Raw genomic sequence first — 25203 nt, 5'->3', positions numbered from 1 at the left:
TTGGGTCTTCGCCCCGCGATCCGCACCAACTTGAAAAAACTATCCATTTATGTGCGTAGAGACGCCTTGTGGAGGGAGCCCTAGCCTCAGATATAGTGTTCAGCACGCGCTGAGGAAGCGCATCTGTTACTGGCAAGCTCCGTCGAGAGGCCAGACATGAAGGCTCCATGACTCCGGATTTGGGTGCCAAATCGTCCCTTGTGCTTGAGAGAGAAGGTCCCTCTTCAGTGGGATAGTCCACGGGGGGGCTACCAGCATCTCCACCAGTTCTGGGAACCACGGCTGATTGGGCCATTTCGGTGCCACTAGCAGAACAGATTCCTTTTCCTCTCTGATTTTGCAAAGCACGCGAGGCAGAAGTTTCACCGGAAGAAAGGCATACTTGCGTACTTTCGGCCAGCTGTGAGCTAGTGCATCCACTCCCAGGGGAGAGTGTGTCAGTGAATAAAACAGCGGGCAGTGAGTGTTCTCCGCTGATGCGAAGAGATCCACCTCCGCCCTGCCGAATACACTCCAAATCATTTTGACTGTCAAAGGGTGTAATCTCCACTCCCCGTGGACTATCCCGCCCCTCGACAGTAAATCCGCGCCGTAGTTCAGGCGTCTTTTTTTCCATGCATTCTGTGGCACCCGGCTCTTTAGCCAGAGCTGAAGCGGATGCATATGTAGGAGCCCTAGATTGCACACTGTCGAGGCGGCAGCCATCTGGCCGAGCGTCCTCTGAAAGCATTTCAGCGGGGGAGAACGCCCTAGTTTGAAGACTGCGAGAGAACTGATCAGTTTTCGTGAGCGCTCCTCCGACAGACTCGCATTTTGATTGAGTTCAGCTCTACTCCTAAAAAGGAGATGTTCTGGCTCGGTACCAGCATGCTCTTTTGCATATTTACAGTCAGTCCTAAGCTCTGAACGTGAGCGAGGAGTCTGAGTTTGTCGCTGAGCAGCGCGCTCTCTGACTGGGCTAACACTAGCCAGTCGTCGAGATAGAGCAGCATTCATGCATTTCGTAAACGTACGAGGGGCCAGACATAAGCCAAAGGGCAGGACCGTGAATTGGTACGCTATCCCTTCGAATGCAACTCTCGGGGGCGGGGGGCTACCTGAATGTGAAAATAAGCATCCTTTAAATCCACTGAGATACACCAATCTCCCGTTCTGATATGTGAGAGGATTTGTCTCAGCGTAATCATTTTGAACGAGCGCTTTGAAAGCGCGCGATTCAGCGGTCTCAGGTCCAAGATTGGGCGGGGCCCGCCGTCTTTCTTTGGCACCAGAAAATAACGACTGTAGAAGCCGCTCTCGCGGTCTGTGAGGGGGACGGCCTCTACAGCGCGCTTTGCGAGAAGGTTGTGAATTTCCTCTCGCAGAACTGAGACATTCTGCTCCCGTACAGTGGACATTAACACACCGTTAAAACGGGGCGGTCTGAGGAAGAACTGAAGCGTGTAGCCGTTCTTTATTGATTTCATAACCCACTCTGATACCCCTGGCAGTGCCTGCCACGCTTCTGTGAACTGTGACAGCGGGCGAGGCGGACTGCACACCGTGAGGGATAACTCGCCATTGGGGGGCGGGGAGTTTAATACCACACGAGTGTGAGAGTGAGTGATGGGGGACAGGGGAGTGAGAGGAGGAAAATTGCCCTGATATTGAGGTGATTTTTGTATTTTTTATTACTTTATTGCACTGCACTGTGGAACAGTCAAAACACAAACATGACAATCGTTCTCGCCGCCCGCCACAGGCAAGGGGGCGTGGTGAACACACACAGCGGAGCGAGCAGACTTTCTCAGTGGCTTGTCTTCGGCGCTGAGTGTAGCTATCCTCCTCCGAGAGACAACATCAGGAATGCGGCTTTAATTCCGTAGCCGGTGGCCTGCTGTCTCTGTCAGGGCGGGGTCTCTGGCCCTTCGAGCCCTGGCGGTGCTTCGGCCAAGGCTGTCTTGGCCTCACCGCCGGCTCATGCTCGCGCCGAACCGCAGTAGGAGGTGCGAACGGTCTTCCCGCGCGCTGCGCTGAGGATGAGCGGGAACGCGCAGGAGGGATCGCGCCAGCGCGCTTTGGTAAGAAGTGGCTAATGGCCTTCGATTGCTTCTGTGCTTCAACGAAGCGCTCCGTGAACGTCTCTACCGCCGCTCCAAAGAGACCTGAGGGATTCACGGGAGCGTCTTCTCTGAATATTTCAACTCGGTCAGAGTCAGCCACAGGTGACGATCCAGCACCACAAGATTCCCCATATTGTGGCCGATCGCTCGAGCTGTCACCTTCGTCGCTCTGAGGGCCAGATCTGTGGCGCGTCGGAGCTCTTTGAAGACTTCAGGGTCCGGGCCACCTTCATCCAGGGACTGAAGAAGCTTGGCCTGATACACCTGAAGTATTACCATCACATGCAGTGTTGAAGCTGCCTGGCCCGCCGCCGAGAAAGCCTTGCCAGCGAAGTTTGCGGTGGCGCGGCAAGGTTTAGAGGGGAGAGACGCGTTGTTTCTAACCCTCCAGTTCGCCGCGGCTGCAGGACAGAGGTGGGCAGCGACGGCTTCCTCCACGGGGGGAAGTTTAACATACCCCGCTCGGTCAGCGCCGTCCACTGACGACAGAAGGGAGGATCCCGGATTGTGCACCCGACTGGTGAGCGGTGCGTTCCACGACTTCTCCGTGGGGTGTCCTTTCGGCCGCGGTCCGACTGGAGGAACCACTCGTCCAGACGGCTTCTGGCCGGCTCGGTAGGAGGCGCCTACTCCAGACCGAGCTCATCAACCGCCTTGGTCAGGACGCGTAGGAGCTCAACATCACTGTGATGGAGGTCCCCAGCGTCACTGCTGGGCGCAGTGTAATCCAGTGGGCTGTTGGACCACTCCTCTCTCGCAGACGCTGCCACCGAGATGGCATCATCCTCATCCTCCTCCATGGCTCCGAAAGACACCACATCTTGCGCGCTGGGGGAGGGGCGGAGATCAGCGGCCATGAAGCGCACTGGAAGGGGACCTGCAGCAGGGGGGTGAGAAGCGTGTGGGCACTGAGCCGGCGCGGTCTCGTCACCCGACCCGGACAGATCCGCATCAGAAACTCGCGCCACTTTACTCTTTGGCTCAGAGGAAGAGCGCGGCAGAGCTAGTTGGGCGAGTTCATCGCCTTGGACGATGGCCACACGGAGCCTGAGAGTCCGGAGACTCATATCTCCGCAGTGGGGGCAGTCCGACCCTCCAAGCGCCGCCTCTGCGGGGCGCGACCCAGGCAGAAGACGCACGATTCGTGGCCATCAGAGGGTTCGATTGGCTCTACACAGGAGAGGCAATCGCGAGAGGTCATCTTTGTTCGTCCGAAGCTCACTTACCAGAACACAGCAGGGGAAGAAGGCGTGTACGCTGCAGCGTGTAGATCACGGTGAGTAGTAGATTCTTTGATAGGCTTCTTGCTGAAGGAAAAAATTCTGAATGGATGACGTACAAGCGCTGCTTTATATAGTGACGAGCCCCCTCATATTCCGCGCGCTTGAACGCCATTGGCCAGTTTCACTGGCGTGATTCAATAAGGCTTCAGTAATATTCGAGGAAAATGTATTTCCCAAAGCAATGTAGAGTGACCGAATTGAAGGGGAACACTAGACATTCCGTCCCCCCCACTTTTGAAATGATGGCTACGCCCCTGCTCTGAATATACGTAAGTATCCCCTGAATGATTACATTTAAATGTAAAATCCACTATATAACTAAGTGTTGGGCTAGTTACTCAAAGAATGTGATGTATTACTCATTAGTAGTTAATTACTTTCTGGCAACAGTAATTAGTTATATTACTAGTTACATTACCTTTTCTTCACGCCCTACAGAAGTTGTAACTGTGTATCTTCCACATAAAATTCTTCTAGAATGTTACTAATAACATATTTCTGCCTCATCATTTGACCAAAATCCACATTGGATCGCAGCCAGAAGTTATTGCAAACACTCAGTAGTGGCTGATAGTGACATTCAAGCAGAAGTGTTGTAATAAGTGTTGTATTTTATCAAATCACATAAGTTTGTAAGAAACTGTTTAATTTTCCAGAAATATTTTTTAATTATAGTAATATAATGTAGCACATGCTGATCAGAGAGATGTGGGTGGGATGTAATACCAGAGTAAAGTAAAGCCACAATTTACACAACAGTGTTCAGATCATCTTTTTTCCTGACAAAATCAATATAATGCAATATTTCTATCTGCTGAATGTAAGCTTTTCCATATTCCAAGCTTTCCTGCTGCACTGGGGACATCACATGCATGTGTGAGTCGTGAAAATTATGAAAATAAATCTAGGAATTATTTAATTTTTGGATTTTAAAACAGCGGGGTTGAGGCATCAAAAGTAACTAACTAAGCTATTTAATGGATGGTAACAGTAATATTATTACTGAAATCTTATTAGTAACACTACTACCCAGCCAACATTCTATCACGGGTCCCGTGTGGGCCCCATATGGGCTGTAAATATGGGCCCTACATGGGTTTGTCCATGGGTTCCATGTGGGCCCCATCTGAAGTAGCCCATATGAATCTCATATGGGGCCTGACTGGGACTAATGTGGGGCCCAACTGGGCAACACATATAAGACCCATATTGGTCCCACTTATGACCCAGCTAACAATCCAAGGTGGGGCCAATATGGGGCCTAGATGGGTTTGTCCGCAGGTTCCACTTGGGCCCTTTATGAATTAGCCCACATAAATCTCATATAGAACCTGAATGGGGCCCAACTGGGCAACATAAGTTTTGAAACCCATATGGCATACACCCAGTATATGTGCCTGTTCTTATGAGTTTTTTTGACGCATCAAGCCTGAACAGTATTTATAATTATCAATTCTAATTTACCTGTGATATAAGAAAAATAAATGAATAATTGATAAAAGCAAAATCTGTATTTTAGTTAGGTAAATGTCAGTTTTGCTTGAATATTCCACTGTTATTAATCTACAAAATCTCAACACATGAAAGGTGTAATTTAAAAAATAAATAAATCAGAAATTAAAATGTAAAAATACAGTATATCAAATACTTTATTATAATTCAGACATTTTCAATAAAACTTGAAGTTTTTGTAAAGTGTTAAACACCAACGTTACCAGTTTAATTTAAAACAGGGTGATACTATCCCAACAGTTGATTTCACATAACCAAACTTATTTAACAATTAAAAAAATATTAATAAAAAAAAATAAATAAATAAAAAAATCAGTCAAGAAAAGAAAACTAGTGTTATTCCAAACCCATAAGAAATTATTTCATTTTTTAATTCAAGTGGTCTGAAAAGTCATGAATAGACTTTCAATGGAGAGACAGAAATGTCTTAATTTCATTAAAAAAATAAAATAAAAATTGCGTTTGGTCTCATACTGTATCGTGTATCTTATCAGTGTCTGCACTTGCTTGGCCATTTTTTGTGATTAATAGGAAAGTGGGTTCAAGCGCCAGCAGAAGGCAGTGTAATGAAATAGTCTTTAAGAGATGCAGTCTATCAGCGGAAGTTCAAATCAGCTCGTAAGTGTATTTAATTGTCTCAGTGTTTAGCCGTTGCTAGGAAACGCTTATTTTTTTTACTGTGTTGAGAGTTGCTGAAATCGCGTCCTGTAGCGGTGACTCTCTGAGCGGCAGGTCCTGCAGCGGTGACTCTCTGAGCGGCAGGTCCTGCAGCGGTGACTCTCTGAGCGGCAGGTCCTGCAGCGGGGACTCTCTGAGCGGCAGGTCCTGCAGCGGTGACTCTCTGAGCGGCAGGTCCTGCAGCGGTGACTCTCTGAGCGGCAGGTCCTGCAGCGGTGACTCTCTGAGCGGCAGGTCCTGTAGCGGTGACTCTCTGAGCGGCAGGTCCTGCAGCGGTGACTCTCTGAGCGGCAGGTCCTGTAGCGGTGACTCTCTGAGCGGCAGGTCCTGCAGCGGTGACTCTCTGAGCGGCAGGTCCTGCAGCGGTGACTCTCTGAGCGGCAGGTCCTGCAGCGGTGACTCTCTGAGCGGCAGGTCCTGCAGCGGTGACTCTCTGAGCGGCAGGTCCTGCAGCGGTGACTCTCTGAGCGGCAGGTCCTGCAGCGGTGACTCTCTGAGCGGCAGGTCCTGTAGCGGTGACTCTCTGAGCGGCAGGTCCTGCAGCGGTGACTCTCTGAGCGGCAGGTCCTGCAGCGGTGACTCTCTGAGCGGCAGGTCCTGCAGCGGTGACTCTCTGAGCGGCAGGTCCTGCAGCGGTGACTCTCTGAGCGGCAGGTCCTGCAGCGGCAGGTCCTGTAGCGGTGACTCTCTGAGCGGCAGGTCCTGTAGCGGTGACTCTCTGAGCGGCAGGTCCTGTAGCGGTGACTCTCTGAGCGGCAGGTCCTGTAGCGGTGACTCTCTGAGCGGCAGGTCCTGTAGCAATCGATGTATAAAATCATGTATAAATGTGGCTGACATCAATGTATAAATTCATTTATAATCCTTTATAAATTGCTTAAGAGCACTATCAAATTTCTAACTGCAGTACATACACGAAAACGTATAGCTGCTACGTTACTTAAATATACTTAAAAAGATTTGTATGTGTGTATTACAGTTTAAAGCGTCTGTTAGAGATTGTCATCTTTTGATATAGTTTATTTTGCTGTATTTTCATATACATGCGTAGCACAGTACTACTCAAAGAAACATGCATGAATGAGAAAGTGAAGTGTTGATGTTAATTAGGCTAGTCATTTAGCCCCAATATGCTGAAAAATAGCTGTGGGCTCATTGAGGTGTTCACGCATGCGCGAGGCGCGCGCACAGAAAGGCCTAAAGAGAACGGTGGTCTCAAAACTGTTTGAAATCCACCCTACCTGGCGTTCGAAAGCAGCATTTGTCCGCTTTTAGGAGCAAGTTATGTCAGATACTTTAAAAACTCAGTATTTTGCCATTCAAACACGGTTATTATAATAAATTGTGTGGAAATTCCGTTTTCCCTCAGATGAAAAAATGGCGGCTAGACGGCCACAAAATGCATCAGTAAAGCATTAAATAAACAACAATTGAGATTCCTACTTCATTAACATCAGGCAAAAAACAAAACTACACCTTACCGTCAACGAAAAAGACATGTTTTAAGATTATGCAGACATTTTAGCGAGTACGCGGCCAGAAAAACAAAAATACAACATCATTATTTTAAAGGCTACATTACTTTAAAGGTAATTTATACTGTCAAAACAATGTTTACAATACTTGCAAACGTGGATAATAAAATCATTTCTTGAAAATATGCATTTTACCTGCTTATTTTCGCTCCGCTTGGTCCTCTGTGAACTGATAAAAGTGACTCTGGTCGTGCTGTCGCTCCACTGTGCTTAGAAGAGACTGTATCCTTGCGCCAGAGCGGGAATTTTTTTCTAATATTTAAAATCTTTACAGTTATAAATTTAAATGTACGCTTATTTTCAGTAAAGATCAATGACATATATTATGATATGATACTATGTGAAAAAAAAAAATCCAAACTAAAAACTGAATGTAACAGGACTACTTTGTCAAGCGGAAGGTGTTGTCAGAAGATCATTTGAGAGTGTAGGTCCTGTTTGAGACCGATATAAGTCCAGAGTTTGGAATTTGTAAAAACAAATAATAAAAAAAATTCTAGAGTTTGTTTGTAATTGTCCCTGCTAAACTGTGCGCAGTAAAAGAAAAGTGCATTTTGATAAATGCACAGGGTACATTGTAATATTGATAATTCACACATTTTCATTTGAAAAAATGAGCTATTTTGATCAGATCCATAAAATATTAAACAGTTATATTTCTTGTTTAAAAAGTGACCATTAACCAAAAGTTTAGAGGTGTAAAGATGTTTTTAAGTGTGAAATCATTTTGCCCACATAGATCCCACGATGGTCCCATATGTTCAAATCTATATGGGTCCCACATTGTGAAAAACATATGGGACCCACATAAATTGCCCATTTTCAGCCCATGCCCACATAGATCCCATGAAGGTCCCATATGTCCAAACCTATATGGGTCCCACATTGTGAAAAACATATGGGACCCACATAAATTGCCCATTTTCAGCCCATGCCCACATGGAACCCATGCTGCCCGGGTATAACCTACATGGGGCCCACATATCAATGTTGGCTGGGTAGTTACTGCAAAAAGTATTATTATTACAGTAACTAAGTTATTAGTGACTAGTTACTGCCCAACATTGATAACTAATAACTGTTTATAAATCTTCTAGATCTCAAGACAAGTTGGTCTTTGTTGAAGTTCATTTGAACGTGATGAGGTAGTCTGGATAAGCCTGGCAGTCGTGGAAAACCACAAACATGGAGGGATTCTGCTCATTATCCACCACACTGTCATAATAGAGGTCAGGTGTCACACGAACAGGGGGTGTCCTCATGGTCGACTGACCCAGAGCGTAATAACCCGTGAGCACATGAGCCACAAACATGAGCTGAGTCCCGTCTGCTGCAGGAACTGCATAGATAGGATTGGCAGAGTAGCTGGCGTTCACAGCGAAGTACGTCCCATGACCGTAGACGGTGGCTGAGAAAGGTATAAAAGTCATCAGTATCAATTAGTCTGCAAACTGAACAATTAACAAGACCATCAGTAGCTGACTGGGAATATATTAGACTGTTAAACTATAAAGAGGAAGTTTCTCCAATGGAATAAAGATATTGTTCACCCAAAAATTACAATTCTGTCATCACTTGCTGTTGGGTTTGTTACTCCTACAGTTATTGCATGACTTCAGAAGACTGGGAGTGAGTCAGATGAACTTTACTTTATGATGCTTTTTTGACATTTTTGGACTTGATAGTCATAGTCACTATGAATCAAGCTGTTAGCAAACAGTTTGGAACAAATTGCCAAACATCAGCTTTGGCGATATATATTGGTCACAAACAAATATTGACAGAATTTCCATTTTTAGGCGGACTATTAATTTAATCAACCTTAAAAAGCAGTTACCATTTTGCCCAGCACAATTGCGATTAAAGTTTGACTTCATGATTAATGAGCAGGACGTCTCTGACGTGCCATGATAAAGGATCTTCTCTCCTGCTTCCACACGGGGATCATTTCTGTTCTCCAGCTCTATTTTACGCCCCTCATATAAGCGTCGAAGATTCATGTTCTGGATGCGCTGGATCTGTTGAAATACATTTGCACTCTAACAGCCATTTACAAATAAATTTGATGGACTTCACATTCACATCTGTTGTTCTTCATAGAAGCAAACTATAAAGACTATACTGCCATACAAAATCATAACATGGTACAATAACTAGATCAACACTTTCAAAAGGTTAAAAACAAAACAAAATTGAACAGTAGGTGCTTTTAGTGCAGTCCTATAATAAGCCCTTGTTGTAGACTAACTCTAATCCTAGATATAAATTAACACATTATGTAGCTAGTTCTTTAAAATCTTTTTTTGAATGTCTTTAGATGATGTTAGGTGTCAAACCTTGATTACTGTTTTTCTGACAGTCGTCTTAAAGTCTTTCTTCACAGTCTTGTACTCCGTGGATGACTGATCTAGGTCAATCACCTTTAAGGGGTCACTTTGACTCATGTTGTCCCAGTAGATTGGCAAAGTGAAATCTAAAACACCAGATAGTAAGGGTTTTGACTTAGTTGGATTATTATGTATCAATTTATAATATAGATGTAGATCAGTGGTTTTCAACTGGACAAAGATTTTATCGGACACAGTATCGGATATTTATTTAACATAATCATATATTTTCATATACTATGAAAGTGGTTCCTCACCTGAACGATTCTCCAGTCATTTGAGAGCGGTCACCTGTCTCGAATTACGTGCTGTGGCCTTCATATTTCTCAAATCCACAGTCCATTTCACACCCTGTGCATCTACAATACCATCTTTCACATCTCCTCTCTCAAGCTTAAAATTAATGTCTTTTGGTACCTTCTGCCAAATACACTGTGGTCCCAGAATGCACCACGTGACTTGCCTGAAGAGGAAGATTTGGTCCTTACCTTAGAGTTTAAGAGAGAGAGAGAGAAAAAAAAAGTTAGGCTTTGCATATGAATAAATAAATAAAAAATATTGAAAAGCAATATGATTTCATGATTTTATTGCATTCATCATTTTCACCAAAACACCCAAAAAGATTAGTATATCATATATAAGTGCAGTGTGTGTGTTTATATATGTATATAAATCGGGACACTCATAGCACAATGGCACTATATGTTAGCGCGCTGCCCACAAGGCTATCAGCATCAACTATTATATGCAAATTATATGCATTATGTGCTGAGGCAATTGTATGGAGAGCTAATTATTTTTAATGTCAATTCAATGTTATTCTCACCTGTCTGCAAAGTGCATCTCGTATTAGTCCAACCACCTCATTCACTCCATCCTTCAGCCCTTTTACTACCCATCTATCAGAGCTGCGCTGTTCTATCTGCAGGTGCAGTGAGTTCACTTTAGAGAGCAGCTGGTCTTTCTCATTCTGAGTGAGGCGCTCAATCTCATCAGGAGAGAAAGTTTGTGTGGAGCACAGGTTATCATATGCCCGCTGAATTTCTCTACAGGCATCAGACACTTCATTACTGGTGTGACCAATGACTAGAAATGTTGCTATGCTCTCTGTGTCAGGCAAAGATGTCACTAGAGAACTCAAATCCAAAGCAACTGATAAGGGTAAGGAATGGGATCTTGATCTAGTTGATCCACCGTTCCCACTGGTGGTTACACTGGTAGGTACAAGTGATCCAGGAGCTGAAAATGGTGAATGTGCAAAATTGACAATGAATGTCTTGAATTACATTTTATAATGCATGAGATGGGCAAGTAATAAAATGTCTCTGCATTACACATATTTACTCACCTGTTAACTGTATATTACCACCAAAGATTTGCTTTGCCGTTGCTTGGAATGCCAAGAAAACGTTAATCTTCAGCAGAATGATGCAAATATTTTTGAGATGTTGAAGATCCGCTCCTTGTATACCCTCCTTTACTCCCTCTAGAATGGACTTGGCCACCACCAGGGCTGGACTGGTAATCTGGCATACCGGGCAAATGCCCGGTGGGCCGACGCACTTGGGGGCCGGTCCATATAATATGTTTTTTTTTTTTTTTTAATTGGCCAACGACCGGCCCATAAAGCAGGGGCCATTGGTTCATTTTCCATACTGACACTGGGATGGCCCAATCATCTCTTAGCAAGCTCCACCCCTCCCCCTCTGTTTCTTGTGTCAGATGCAGTCAGTGGCTCAGAGCCAGAAATCAGTGGATTTAGGATGGAGAAGCAAAAGCGCAAGGGCAAGGGGGGTGCGGAGAAGTTGCGGCCAAAAAAATAAAAATTGTAGGGGTTGATGCCTCAACATGTGCAAAAATAACCGACATGTTTAGTGCTGTAGCTTCAGTTTCCAAGCCAACAGTACCTGACGACACTTTGCAAAAACAGGTGAACATAGCACATGGAGGAGAGGTGACTAGCCATGGCGGCGCCGGCGGCACCCAGGCAGAGGAGCAGGTGTCTGACAGTGAAGTCAAGGAGGGACAGAGTGAGCAGGAGAGTGTAATTGAAACGGTAAGCATGGTAGCTACATGATTTAACAGGGAGGGAGTGTTAATCAGGGCGGATGCAGGAGGATAGTGTGTGTGGGCCTAGCTGGGCCACGACGAAGATGATGATGATTTACCTAAATTAATGAATATTATAATAAGACAACATAATCGTTGTTGCTATTATAAAGTCTGTCAGATTGTCACCTACTGCACTAGCCACTCAGTCAGCTAAAGTCAAATAACACAGCATAAGCTATTTTGCATTGTTTTTGTAGCTAGGTTAGCAGAGTTAACTTATTCAATTGCAACTTCGGATGACTATTCTAATGTTAACCCTTTAAAACCCATAACGGCCGTCGAAGGCCCTTCTCTAGAAAAACTTAGATGATGCCATTTGATTATTTTAATTATTAAATCATCTCTCTGTAATAGACAGAGTTGCAGAGAAGAGCAAGCTACTGAGGAAACTGCTGCTATTGTAAGGTGAGATGAGATTATTGATATTATTATTAAAAAAAATATTCATAATATTGTAGACTGAAAATGTGACTCATTATTCCCCTATCTCCCTCTCCCTCTCTCTCTCTCTCTCTCTCTCTCTCTTTTAGGATGTCCTCACTTTTGAAGTTCATTGTTTTTGAGGATGTTCAGAGCACCATGGAGCCATTTCCACTAAGTAAGTATAGAATATGTGCAACCATCTCTCTACATTGTTATATATTAAAGATACTTGTATGGTGATCATTTTGCTCATTCAGTTATCATTCTTGTCCCTCTCTCTCTCTCTCTCAGGATGCCCTCACTTTGTGTAGGCCCTACTCCACTGTCACCTTTGATCACCACCAGGGAGTAAAGAGAGAGTGAGTACACTGGTCCATGGCACTTAGTTCTCAGCTTTGTAGGGGTTTTTGGGAATGGAACAGTAGATATGCATATCTACAGGGACCACAAGGATGGTGTACTTGTTGGTTGTGTCCGACCGATTGTGGTGGGCCGGTCTGAGCAAAAATGCCAGGGCCCTTTTTTTGTCCCAGTCCAGCCCTGGCCACCACATTTGGATCTAAACCTCCTTGTCCTGCAAAGCCCACAAATTTACCTTGACATGGCCATTTATGATGCCAAAACATTCCTGCATATTTCTAATCCGAAAATTTAGCATATTTCACATGAGTGTCATGTGCTCATGAAAGCAAAAACAAAATCAGGATTTTTCAGCTGTTAAAATTTATGGATATATGTCACAATTTGACATTAAATGTTTTCAAATTACAGTATTTTTTTGCTGTGAGGTGGAAACAGACCTTCATTGTTATAGAAGATAGTAAATGGGGGAAAAAAACAACCATAAAACAAACTGCCTTACAAGACATCCATTTTTGTTTTCATTGTAAGAAATAATGAAGCTACTGACCAGCAAAGATGGCAGGAATGGCCACAGACCTGTAGCGGCCCTGCTCACATTGAACCACTATTTCTTATGCCAAGGTCTTGATAACATCAGGGTTTCTCTCTCCACAAACATGCATGATAGTCTTACATGGGAAGCCTCCTGGTGGGGTTGTGAAGATCTGCCCACTCGCTACCTGAGCTGCAGATTATATGTTATATGAGGGATTGTGTTTGATGACATACTGCATGTATATATTTCATTATTTAAATCATTTATCTATTTTTTTTAAAGTGTCATTTGGCACATTTTTTATTTTTATTTGTTATAATGCCTAAAGAAGGTTGCCATTTGTGCATTTCTAACTATTTTTACAAACGGGTTCAGTTAAGTGTATGTACGTCTTGAGCCTTTCTAAAACTCTAAAGTCTATCAAACCTATAAAACTTTGTTAAAAATACTTTCGATGTTTGTATACAGAGGTATTTTCTTAGTTCATCCAAATATACCTGACAAAAGTCTTTTCATATGTTACAAAATCAGAAGATAATGTTATAAAAGAGGCTGTAGTTTATTTTTCTTACCCCCTGTTAGTTGAGCCTGGATTTGAGGTCCTGCCTTAGTAAGGATGTCCTTACACACTCCTGTGATGGATAGGATAAAAAACATTCTCTCATGGTCTAAACTGTGTATCAAGAATGTTTTGGTTATCATTTAGAAATCTGCATGAATACCAGCTGTCTGGAAGTCCTTAAAGTGGTGTTCACGATGGCATCAGTAGTCTCATTAGTGATGTCTCCAAACACTAGATGGAGTTCAATCCCATGTACTGGCATGATGATCTCATCAAGGTCAGAGGTCAGTGAGTGAAACAGAGCTGTGGTGACAGTGAAAGACGTCTGAAAAGATGCAGATATAAGAAACCTTGGCAGGTTTGGTATTTTGAATCTGATTCTGATAATTGATTCTCATCATACTTTTGACGTCATAGTGTCAAAATGTGCTGTGGCATGTCCATGCGCTATTATATTTGACTTGTAAGTGATCAAATATATTTGATCTTGATAATCTTAGACGGTGCCAAAATAACAAGGCTCAATGAATATTGCTGCAAGCAGCAAATAAGAGGCCAGGCACTACAGAGGCAATGCAGACAGCGAGTGTCAGACTAACTGCAAATGTAGTTATGTAATTAAAATGTAATTAAATACATTTTAATTTGATTTGTCAAAATGTCTGAAAAATTATAAATACAAGCACAAGTAATATGATTTAATGGTTTATCACATTTGACCAATAGGTGGCGTTGTTACCAAATTGAATTGTGTGAAGTGATGATGACTCACATTAAGTTTGATGCCATTGGTTGCATCTGAAATCGCATACTTCTTTACTATATAGTAGGTGAAAAACAGTATTTGACAAATGTATGTCTGAATTCACAGTAGCCATAAAAGAGTATGCAAAAAGTACCCGGATGAGCTACAACTTCCTTATGTCAGGATCCTGTTTATGGACTTCAGCTCCGCTTTTAACACCATCATCCCGGACACCCTTCAGAATAAACTAACCCAGCTCTCCGTCCCCACCTCCGTCTGCCAGTGGATCACCAGCTTCCTGACAGACAGACAGCAGTTAGTAAAGCTTGGTAAATGATGACAAAAATGTTTGTTTTTCGGGTGAGCTGTCCCTTTAACGTCTTCACATAAACACTCAGATGTAGCCTATACATTAGTTTTATTCACAGCTCATTTATGTCATTAAGGTCCCAATATATTACATAAATAACAAATGCAGACTGCACACATGCTATAGAAACTTTCCCTTTCTGTTCCACTGTGTTACATGTCTGATGCTTTGAGGAAATACATAAATCAACTTGAGTTTGTCCAGGGCGGATGTTTGAAAGCAGCACTACAAAACAAAAATAGACAAATCACATTGATTTACAGATGTTGTTGCTATAAATATACATGGACCACATGAATATCTCTCAAAACATCCATCCATCCATCCATCTTCTTCCGCTTATCCGGGGCCGGGTCGCGGGGGCAGCAGTCTAAGCAGAGATGCCCAGACTTCCCTCTCCCTAGACACTTCCTCCAGCTCTTCCGGGGGGACACCGAGGCGTTCCCAGGCCAGCCGGGAGACATAGTCTCTCCAGCGTGTCCTAGGTCTTCCCCGGGGTCTTCTCCCAGTGGGATGCGCCCGGAACACCTTCCCGGGAAGGCGTCCAGGAGGCATCCGGAACAGATGCCCGAGCCACCTCAGCTGACCCCTCTCAATGTGAAGGAGCAGCGGCTCTACTCTGAGCTCCTCCCGAGTGACCGAGCTTCTCACCCTATCTCTAAGGGATCGCCCAGCCACCCTGCAGAGAAAGCTCATTTCAGCCGCCTGTATCCGGGATCTTGTCCTTTCGGTCATGACCCAAAGCTCATGACCATAGGTGAGAGTAGGAACGTAGATTGACCGGTAAATCGAGAGCTTCGCCTTGCGGCTCAGCTCTTTCTTCACCACGACAGACCGGTACATCGACCGCATTACTGCAGAAGATGCACCGATCCATCTGTCAATCTCCCGTTCCATCCTTCCCTCACTCGTGAACAAAACCCCAAGATACTTAAACTCCTCCACTTGAGGCAGGAACTCTCCACCAACCTGAAGTGGGCAAACCACCCTTTTCCGACTGAGGACCATGGCCTCGGATTTGGAGGTGCTGATTCTCATCCCAGCCGCTTCACACTCGGCTGCAAACCGTCCCAGTGCCTGCTGAAGGTCCTGGCTTGATGAAGCCAACACGACAACGTCATCTGCAAAAAGCAGAGACGAAATCGTGTGGTCACCAAACCTGACACCCTCCGGCCCCTGGCTGCGCCTAGAAATTCTGTCCATAAAACTTATGAACAGAACCGGCGACAAAGGGCAGCCCTGCCGGAGTCCAACATGCACCGGGAACAAGTCTGACTTACTGCCGGCAATGCGAACCAAGCTCCTGCTTCGGTCATACAGGGACCGGACAGCCCTTAGTAAAGGACCCCGGACCCCATACTCCCGGAGCACCCTCCACAGGCCGCCGCGAGGGACACAGTCGAATGCCTTCTCCAAATCCACAAAACACATGTGGACTGGTTGGGCAAACTCCCATGAACCCTCCAGCACCCTGTAGAGGGTATAGAGCTGGTCCAGTGTTCCACGGCCCGGACGAAAACCACACTGTTCCTCCTGAATCCGAGGTTCTACTATCGGCCGTATTCTCCTCTCCAGTACCCTGGCATAGACTTTCCCAGGGAGGCTGAGAAGTGTGATCCCCCTGTAGTTGGAACACACCCTCCGGTCCCCCTTCTTAAAAAGAGGGACCACCACCCGGTCTGCCACCCCAGAGGCACTGTCCCCAACCGCCACGCGATGCTGCAGAGGCGTGTCAGCCAAGACAGCCCCACAACATCCAGAGACTTTAGGTACTCAGGGCGGATCTCATCCACCCCCGGTGCCCTGCCACCGAGGAGTTTCTTGACTACCTCGGTGACTTCAGCTTGGGTGATGGACGAGTCCACCTCTGAGCCCTCAGCCTCTGCTTCCTCAATGGAAGACATGACGGCGGGATTGAGGAGATCCTCGAAGTATTCCTTCCACCGTCCAACGATATCCCCAGTCGAGGTCAGCAGGTCCCCAAATCAACTGTAAACAGCGTTGGTAGGGCACTGCTTCCCTCTCCTGAGGCGCCGGACGGTTTGCCAGAATCTCTTCGAGGCCAGCCGATAGTCCTTCTCCATGGCCTCACCGAACTCCTCCCAGGCCCGAGTTTTTGCCTCCACAACCACCCGGGCTGCAGTTCGCTTGGCCTGTCGGTACCCGTCAGCTGCCTCAGGAGTCCCACAAGCCAGCCAGGCCTGATAGGACTCCTTCTTCAGCTTGACGGCATCCCTTACTTCCGGTGTCCACCACCTGGTTCGGGGATTGCCGCCTCGACAGGCACCAGAGACCTTACGGCCACAGCTCCGAGCGGCCGCTTCGACAATGGAGGTGGAGAACATGGTCCACTCGGACTCAATATCTCCAGCCTCCCTCGGGATTCGGTCGAAGCTCCGCCGGAGGTGGGAGTTGAAGATCTCTCTGACAGGAGACTCTGCCAAACGTTCCCAGCAGACCCTCACAGTACGCTTGGGTCTGCCGAGTCTGTCCAGCTTCCTCCCCCGCCATCGGATCCAACTCACCACCAGGTGGTGATCAGTTGACAGCTCCGCCCCTCTCTTTACCCGAGTGTCCAAGACATACGGCCGCAGGTCAGATGAAACGACCACAAAGTCGATCATCGACCTACGGCCTAGGGTGTCCTGGTGCCACGTGCACTGATGGACACCCTTATGCTTGAACATGGTGTTCGTTATGGACAAACTGTAACTAGCACAGAAGTCCTATAACTGAACACCACTCGGGTTCAGATCAGAGGGGCCGTTCCTCCCAATCACGCCCCTCCAGGTGTCACTGTCGCTACCCACGTGGGCATTGAAGTCCCCCAGTAGAACGACGGAGTCCCCGGTTGGAGCACTTTCCAGCACCCCTCCCAGAGACCCCAAGAAGGCCGGGTACTCTGCACTGCCGTTCGGCCCGTAGGCACACACGACAGTGAGAGACCTATCCCTTACCCGTAGGCGCAGGGAAACGACCCTCTCGTTCACCGGGGTGAACTCCAACACATGGCGGCTGAGCTGGGGGGCTATAAGCAAACCCACACCAGCCCGCCGCCTCTCACCATGGGCAACTCCAGAGTGGTGAAGAGTCCATCCTCTCTCGAGGAGTGTGGTTCCAGAGCCCAAGCCGTGCGTAGAGGTGATCCCGACTATCTCTAGTCGGAACCTCTCAACCTCACGCACAATCTCAGGCTCCTTCCCCGCCAGCGAGGTGACATTCCACGTCCCTAGAGCTAGCTTCTGTGTCCAGGGATCGGGTCGTCGAGGCCCCCGCCTTCGACTGCTGCCCAATCCTCTTTGCACCGGCCCCTTACGGTCCCTCCTGTAGGTGGTGAGCCCACGGGAAGGTGGCCCCACGTCGCTCCTTCGGGCTGAGCCCGGCCGGACCCCATGGGGGGAGGCCCAGCCACCAGGCGCTCGCATACGAGCCCCAACCCTGGGCCTGGCTCCAGGGTGGGGCCCCGGCTGCGCCATACCGGGCGACGTCACGGTCCTCTCATTTTTCTCTATCATAAGGGGTTTTTGAACCGCTCTTAGTCTGACCCGTCGCCTAGGACCTGTTTGCCTTGGGAGACCCTACCAGGGGCATATAGCCCCGGACAACATAGCTCCTAGGTTCATTCGGGTACTCAAACCCCTCCACCACGTTAAGGTGGCAGTTCAAGGAGGAGTGGCAGTTCAAGGAGGAGTAACAGTGGTTAGAAATTCAACGTTATCTCAAAACAGTGGTTAGAAATTCAACGTTAATCATTCATTTCAAATCACCATCTGAACAATTTAAGCTGATTATAATGTGGACGACCAAAATTAAAACAGGCTTATTAACAGAACACTAGTTTGCTAATAAGTGTGTATACGTAAGACAAACAGCAAAATGTTGTTTTTTTTCATTCTTGAGAAAATACTGTACTGATTTAAGCACATTAACAACAGAGTCACAGTCAGGCTACACCGCATCAAATGGTTTAAGACATTTCAGACGAACACTGCTGGGTTGTCTTGTTGGGTCAGCAAGATGGTTACAGCAGTAAAATTAATCAGAAAATGAAGTAACTGATTCTTTGACACTTTTTAAAGCCACACACACACAAAAAAAAACAGCTTAACTATCATTCACTATTTCTTTATAGCAGTCAATAACAAATGGAAAGTTTGAGGTGACAAAGGATGAAGAAAACATCTGTGTGTATTACTAAGAATATGTAGGTTATGCTGTCATGATATAAATTAACACACAGGTGAATGCATATATTATTTTGCCATCAGTGTCTCATATGGGAAGTGGCATCATTGTGGTCAGTAACACCACTGGTCAGAGTTTGCATTACTGCAGGACCACAAGTCTCATAAGATCACCTATACATGGATATTATACTGCTGAACTATTCAACAAATAAATTTCCATAACAAAATTGGACTGAATCTGAGCATATGAGTTACATCATAAGTAAAGACTAAATGTAGGTGCACAGAACTGCCAGTGAAGTTCAACTGAAGAAAACAAAAACAGTAATTGTGAAAAAAAATTATACAGAAATTGACAATAATGTCCAATTCAACTGATGAACCAATGCAAACCCTAAACTGAATGACTAAAGATCAATACACTGAACTCGTTCATCTACAGCACATCAGAGTATTTGAAGAGTTCAGATGCAAAAGCCTCTTAGTGCCGTCTGAAGCATTCTTCTACAATTAGCATTTTTGTTTTTCAGGTTGGTATATTTATGTTCAGTTATTTCACTTTAATTGTATAGAAAAGGACCTATACATTGCCATTACAGTAAAATTACTGAACCTTAACATAGGAGCCTGATAAAAGTGCTCAGATTATTTCTTCCTCACACACAGATATCATGAGCTACAGATGGATTTGATACTCTGCCATAATTATCAAGCAGCATGAATAATAAAAAAACAAAGTGAAATCGGTAAGATTCATTACAAAACACTGATTCATTATTACTGTCATTACAAAAAATAGTGCAAAACTCAAAAATGATACTCACAGAGTATTAGAGGAAGTGGACTGAGCTCCATACTGATCTATTAATGACACACTGTCAAACACATAATCTGTGTTATAGACTCGAAACTTCCTGCACAAACACATAAAGACGACACCCTCTCTTCTGTCTGTTTGGTGGACATATGTCAATGTGATGAGATAATCTGGATAGGGGAGATCATAATCATGAGAGGACTCCACACACACTGTGTTTTAGTGTATTATGTCTTTAGTGTATTGTAGCTCGTGTTAGAATCTACCAGCTCCAGATGAACCACCGAATCCACACAGACAACCAGCTGAATAAGAGGATGTACTGCCACAGTCCTCAATATGTCACTGCATGTGGCTTGAACATTCACCACCAGACAGAAATTGCACCCCTTTTACTTAAATATTGATAGCAAACTGAAGGGGAGATCAGTCTGCTGACTGGATGAAGATGTGGGGAGAAAAAATAAAAGGACACCATTTATTTGGAATCATGTCCTCCAGCAATACCAGTGGGGTTGTCATGCAATACTATACAGTGGGGGAAAAAATGTATTTGATCCCCTGCTGATTTTGTACGTTTGCCCACTGACAAAGAAATGATCAGTCTACAATTTTAATGGAAGGTTTATTTGAACAGTGAGAGACAGAATAACAAACAAAAACAAACAAAAAAATCCAGAAAAACACATTTCAAAAAAAGTTATAAATTGATTTGCATTTTAATGAGTGAAATAAGTATTTGATCCCCTATCAATCAGTGAGATTTCTGGCTCCCAGGTGCCTTTTATACAGGTAAGGAACTGAGATTAGGAGCACTCTCTTAAAGTTTGTTACCTGTATAAAAGACAACCTGTCCATAGAAGCAATCAATCAATCAGATTCCAAACTCTCCACCATGGTAACACACTACGCTGTGAAGGACTGAAATCCTGCAGTGCCCGCAAGGTCCCTCTGCTCAAGAAAGCACATGTACAGCCAGTCTGAAGTTTGCCAATGATTCAGAGAACTGGGTGAAAGTGTTGTGGTTAGATGAGACCAAAATCCAGCTCTTTGTCATCAACTCAACTCGCCGCGTTTGGAGGAGGAATGCTGCCTATGACCCCAAGAACACGGTGGAAACATTATGCCTTGGGGCATTTTTTCTGTTAAGAGGACAGCACAACTGCACGGCATTAAAGAGACGATAAATGGGGCCATGTACCGTCAGGGCCAGGGCATTGAAAATGGGTCGTGGATGGGTATTCCAGCATGACAATGACCCAAAACACACGGCCAAGGCAACAAAGGAGTGGCTCAAGAAGAAGCACATTAAGGCCCTGGAGTGGCCTAGCCAGTCTCCAGACCTTAATCCCATAGAAAATCGGTGGAGGGAGCTGAAGGCTTTTTTGAAATGCATTTTTCTTTTTTTTCATCATTCTGTCTCTCACTGTTCAAATAAACCTACCATTAAAATTATAGACTGATAATTTCTTTGTCATTTGGGCAAACGTACAAAATCAGCAGGGGATCAAGTTATTTTTCTCTCCACTGTATATGCAGAAGTGTCACCGCAGAATTCAAGCTATCAGATTCAATCCTTTACACCTTGTCATACAAATCAGAAACACCTAGAAAATGGAAGTTAAGGTAATTCAATTGATGCATCTCTATTTTATTATTTGTTGCCTTTTATTTATTTAAATTGGTATTGTGAACATGCATGCATTTATGATTAGGATGCATAATAAGGATTAAAAATTGATTTGTCTGTTTATGGTAATAGGGATCTATAAACAACTTTTCAAGTTCAATAAGTTTCATTTCCATCATCTGGCATGTCCCTCGAATCACTATCGGGTGTCGCCAAACTGCTCTGTCTCCAAAAAGTCTGTACGCATGGGTCCGAGTTTGCTTGCAGGTGAGAAAATTTAAATGTTTTTACAAATCCCACCTTTTTCATAGGAAGTGGTGTACGCCTCTTGCAGGGCAATTTTTGTGCGTACGTGTGGTGATTAATAAAAATAAAATAAAATGGAAAATAATCATTAATAAATAAAGGTGTAAAACGAAGACAAAAATATTAAATAAATTATGTTGGAGTAACACTGAACTTAAAACAAGTGAATGTATTTGTTGTGGGTGGTGATGGCGCAGTGGATAAGACACATGCCTTTGGTTCGAATCCACTGTGAGACACCAATGTGTCCCTGAGCAAGACACTTAACCCCTAGTTGCTCCAGAGGCGTGCGACCTCTGACATATATAGCAATTGTAAGTCGCTTTGGATAAAAGCGTCAGCTAAATGAGTAAATGTAAAATGAATGCACCTTATAGGGTTAACGTTCCCTGCTCAGCCTTGAATGGTTCATTGATTGCTCGATTGTTCTTCCCTGGGAAGTGTTCACCTGTTTGGGTGAACACTTCCCAGGGCGCGCTGCTCAGAAAATACAGAGACTCTGATGGTGAAGTAGCAGCTCCGTGTCCTGTGTTTTATTAAACTATTCACATCTCCCCTCATCAGGTATAAAAGTCTTGAACATGTCAAAAGAATGCCCTCTTGATGTGTAGACGTTAGGATAAATGCAAATGTTATCCCTTAAAGGATCAATATGTTGTTGTTTTCGGATATTTAAAAGTTTATCGAGTTCAGCGTGTGCTAATCACACATTCCATGCTAATGATGGAGACGACGTGTTCTCGAAGTCAATGACTGCGATTAAATGTATTTTAGCGAAATACAGATATAATACATTTGTGATAAATGTGACAAAAACGGTATCAGTTACAAATGTGTGTCCTAAAAGTTAAATAGTTGACTAAGTTTCATATACTCTCCTGTATTTAAAAAATGCAGATGGCATTCCGAAGAGCTTATCATTTAAAATGTGTTCACCGAATCGATTGTAACAGTTCATTAAGTCATGTTCTCATTATGTGAGTGTATATAAAATGAATCTATAAAATGATTATTTGTCTAAATTCAACTGTTATGAGTTCTCTGAAACCTAAAGGAAACTCTGAGAATATTCTAAAATTGGCAAAAAGGGTGTATAAAGTGTTTGAATACCTGCACTGTTCATGTGTTTGAAAGAACATTTTAAAGGAAAGTACCATGAACATGTTGCCAGTTTAAAAATATATTTCATGTAGTTTAAACACTCATGTTTCAGCTATGTTGAGATGGGAAAAAAATTGATAAAATGTGTTGCAATGCTTTATATGTTTGGAGAAAATACAGAGACTCTGATGGTGAAGCAGCAGCTCCGTGTCCTGTGTTTTATTAAACTATTCACATCTCCCCTCATCAGGCGGTGAGGGCGCTACATACGCAACAGTTATAAATGAGGCCCCAGTTACTTTTCTGGTGAGACGCTTCTTACGTTGTTTCTGGTTCAGAAGTGGCTTTGTTGTAGGAATGTTACAGCTGTAGCCCATTTCCTGAAGACGTCTGTGTGCGGTGGCTCTTGATGCACTGACTCCACCTTCAGTCCACTCCTTGTGAAGTTCTCCCAAGGTCTTGAATCGGCTTTTCCTCACAATCTTCCCAAGGCTGCTGTCATCCCTGTTGCTTGTGCACCTTTTCCTACCACACTTTTTCCTTCCGGTCAACTTTCTATGAATATATCTCGATACAGCACTCTGTGAACAGCCAGCCCTTTCAGCGATGACCTTCTGTGGCTTACCCTCCTTGTGGAGGGTGTCGATGATCGTCTTCTGGACAACTGTCAAGTCAGTAGTCTTCCCCATAATTGTGGTTACTTGTTCTAAACTAGCCCAGGACGTACCCAGTATTTATACTCAAAATTAATCAAACTAATCAAGCTCAAAATGGAATATTCAAATTTGAGATAATGAATTTTAAATTTTCCCAAGCTGCAAGTTGTAATAAAAAACAAAATTGAATTAACTTGAATTATAAAAAATAAAGAACTTTTCCACGATATTCTAAAGAGCATGTAACCACCTGTTTGAATTTTGTCGACAGCCAGAGGCAGCACTAAATTTCATGGAGACAGTCACCTTGAAATTCTTTTGGCAGGAAAAACCCTGCCTTAAATGAAATGAATTTAATATTTTAAGTAGAAATGTTTCTTCAAATTGTGATAAAACGTCAGAACCAACAGCCTTGTGTAGTGCTCCAACATATAGCGTGTTTGTGCTCCGGGTGATCCTTGAAAGAGTCCCAGCTCTAGGTCCTTTCTGATGCTGCCCCCTCCTCTCTCTCCCACTTGTGCACTCTCTGTACTGTCCTGTATAAATAAAAACAAAAACACCAAAAATAAATACTCAGAAAATATAAACTTTGATATTGTGAAATATCTTTAACAGAAAACTGAATGCAAAACAAATAACGTACAATATTCTCACTTTACAGTTCAATAACAGTGGGGTTGGAAACAAAGTGCACAACACTGTTTATTAAACACTTATGTATTTAAAGAAAGTTTACAGTATTATTAACCAAATATTCACAAGTGGTTTTTCAGACCCCCCAGTTACACTGTTTTAATCAGAATCCTAACTATACATTGCAGTAAAACAAATAAAATCAAATTAAGTACATTTTTTATTAAATTAAGTAAAATCAAAGCCCATCAGAGAAGGTCAATGAATCTAAAACAGATAAACAATTCCTTACCAAATTGCCAATAATTATCTGGAACCTTGATGACTCTACAAGGGGAAATAAGAAATGGTTTACTGACAAGTTCTTGAAAAGCAGGATTTCGTTTTATACCATTCCTTTAAACAATCTTAATTCACCGACATTTGCCATTATATGATATTCACAAATGTCATCTTTGCGACTGTTATTATATGATAACATTTTATTGCATGGCATTCACATCAGAAAAATGTTAATCTTCTAAAAGACAGACATTAACCAGCAACATACAACACCATCAGATGAAAATGTGCTACGCTAATTGCGATTAGCATCTAACTTTATCATCTGTGACCACACACACACACACACACACACACACACACACACACACACACACACACACACACACACACACACACACACACACACACACACACACACACACACACACACACGGGTTAAGCTTACGTGCCCATTTGTAAATTCTTGTATACCTTACTATCTTTAAAAGGTGATAAAGATAGCGATTTTCTTGATTGTGCCCGTATGTTTGCAGGACCTCACAGGTTCACATACCAGTTTTTGTTATCCGTTGACATGTAACTCAACTTCGATCAAAATAACAATTTAACAGGCAAATATAAAATAATTCTGGACCGAGCAATATCAACGAGCAGCAGCTCTCACTCACAAAGACGACAACGGTCCTACTTTCGTATTTACAAAGGCGTGCGCAGTTGTTTCTTCTTCTTCTGGTGTTAATGGCGGTTGGCAGATCAAACCGAGCGCATTTCCGCCACCTACTGGATAGGATTAATTATTACCTTCCCCCTTTTTTCTTTTTATATTCTCTCCCATAATTTTGTTATTTAAAGGTACTGAAAAATAAAACTATAGCATTCATTTCTGTAATATATTTCGCCACTGTATATTATATTATGTGCCACTGATCTTCTTGCCCACACAATTCACACCTTCCCGTATCATGTTTACCCATTTTATAAAGT

At 43.9% G+C, this 25203-nt stretch overlaps 1 protein-coding gene and 1 long non-coding RNA gene across 2 annotated transcripts; both read right to left on the bottom strand.

Annotated features, from left to right (window-relative positions):
• Positions 1-7746: 7746 nt before the first annotated feature.
• On the bottom strand, positions 7747-11027 carry LOC306876623 (protein mono-ADP-ribosyltransferase PARP15-like; the record flags this gene model as incomplete). Its single annotated transcript, XM_079427936.1, has 6 exons — positions 7747-8515; positions 8945-9125; positions 9444-9580; positions 9912-9957; positions 10321-10540; positions 10966-11027. The coding sequence occupies 6 exons, from the start codon at positions 11025-11027 to the stop codon at positions 8235-8237; spliced, it is 927 nt and encodes a 308-aa protein (XP_079284062.1). The 3' UTR covers positions 7747-8234.
• A 9968-nt stretch (positions 11028-20995) lies between these two features.
• On the bottom strand, positions 20996-24974 carry LOC306868683. Its single transcript, XR_013784118.1, has 3 exons — positions 24773-24974; positions 24227-24261; positions 20996-23837 (listed from the first exon to the last, which is right to left on the bottom strand). It is a non-coding gene; the product is annotated as an uncharacterized lncRNA (long non-coding RNA).
• Between the last annotated feature and the right edge of the window lie 229 nt (positions 24975-25203).

The sequence above is a fragment of the Barbus barbus genome, assembly GCF_936440315.1.
Source record: "Barbus barbus genome assembly, chromosome: 1".
Taxonomy (NCBI): domain Eukaryota; kingdom Metazoa; phylum Chordata; class Actinopteri; order Cypriniformes; family Cyprinidae; genus Barbus; species Barbus barbus.
The sequence above is the reverse complement of the archived record's forward strand: the minus strand, read 5'-3'. Positions and strand labels throughout refer to the sequence as shown.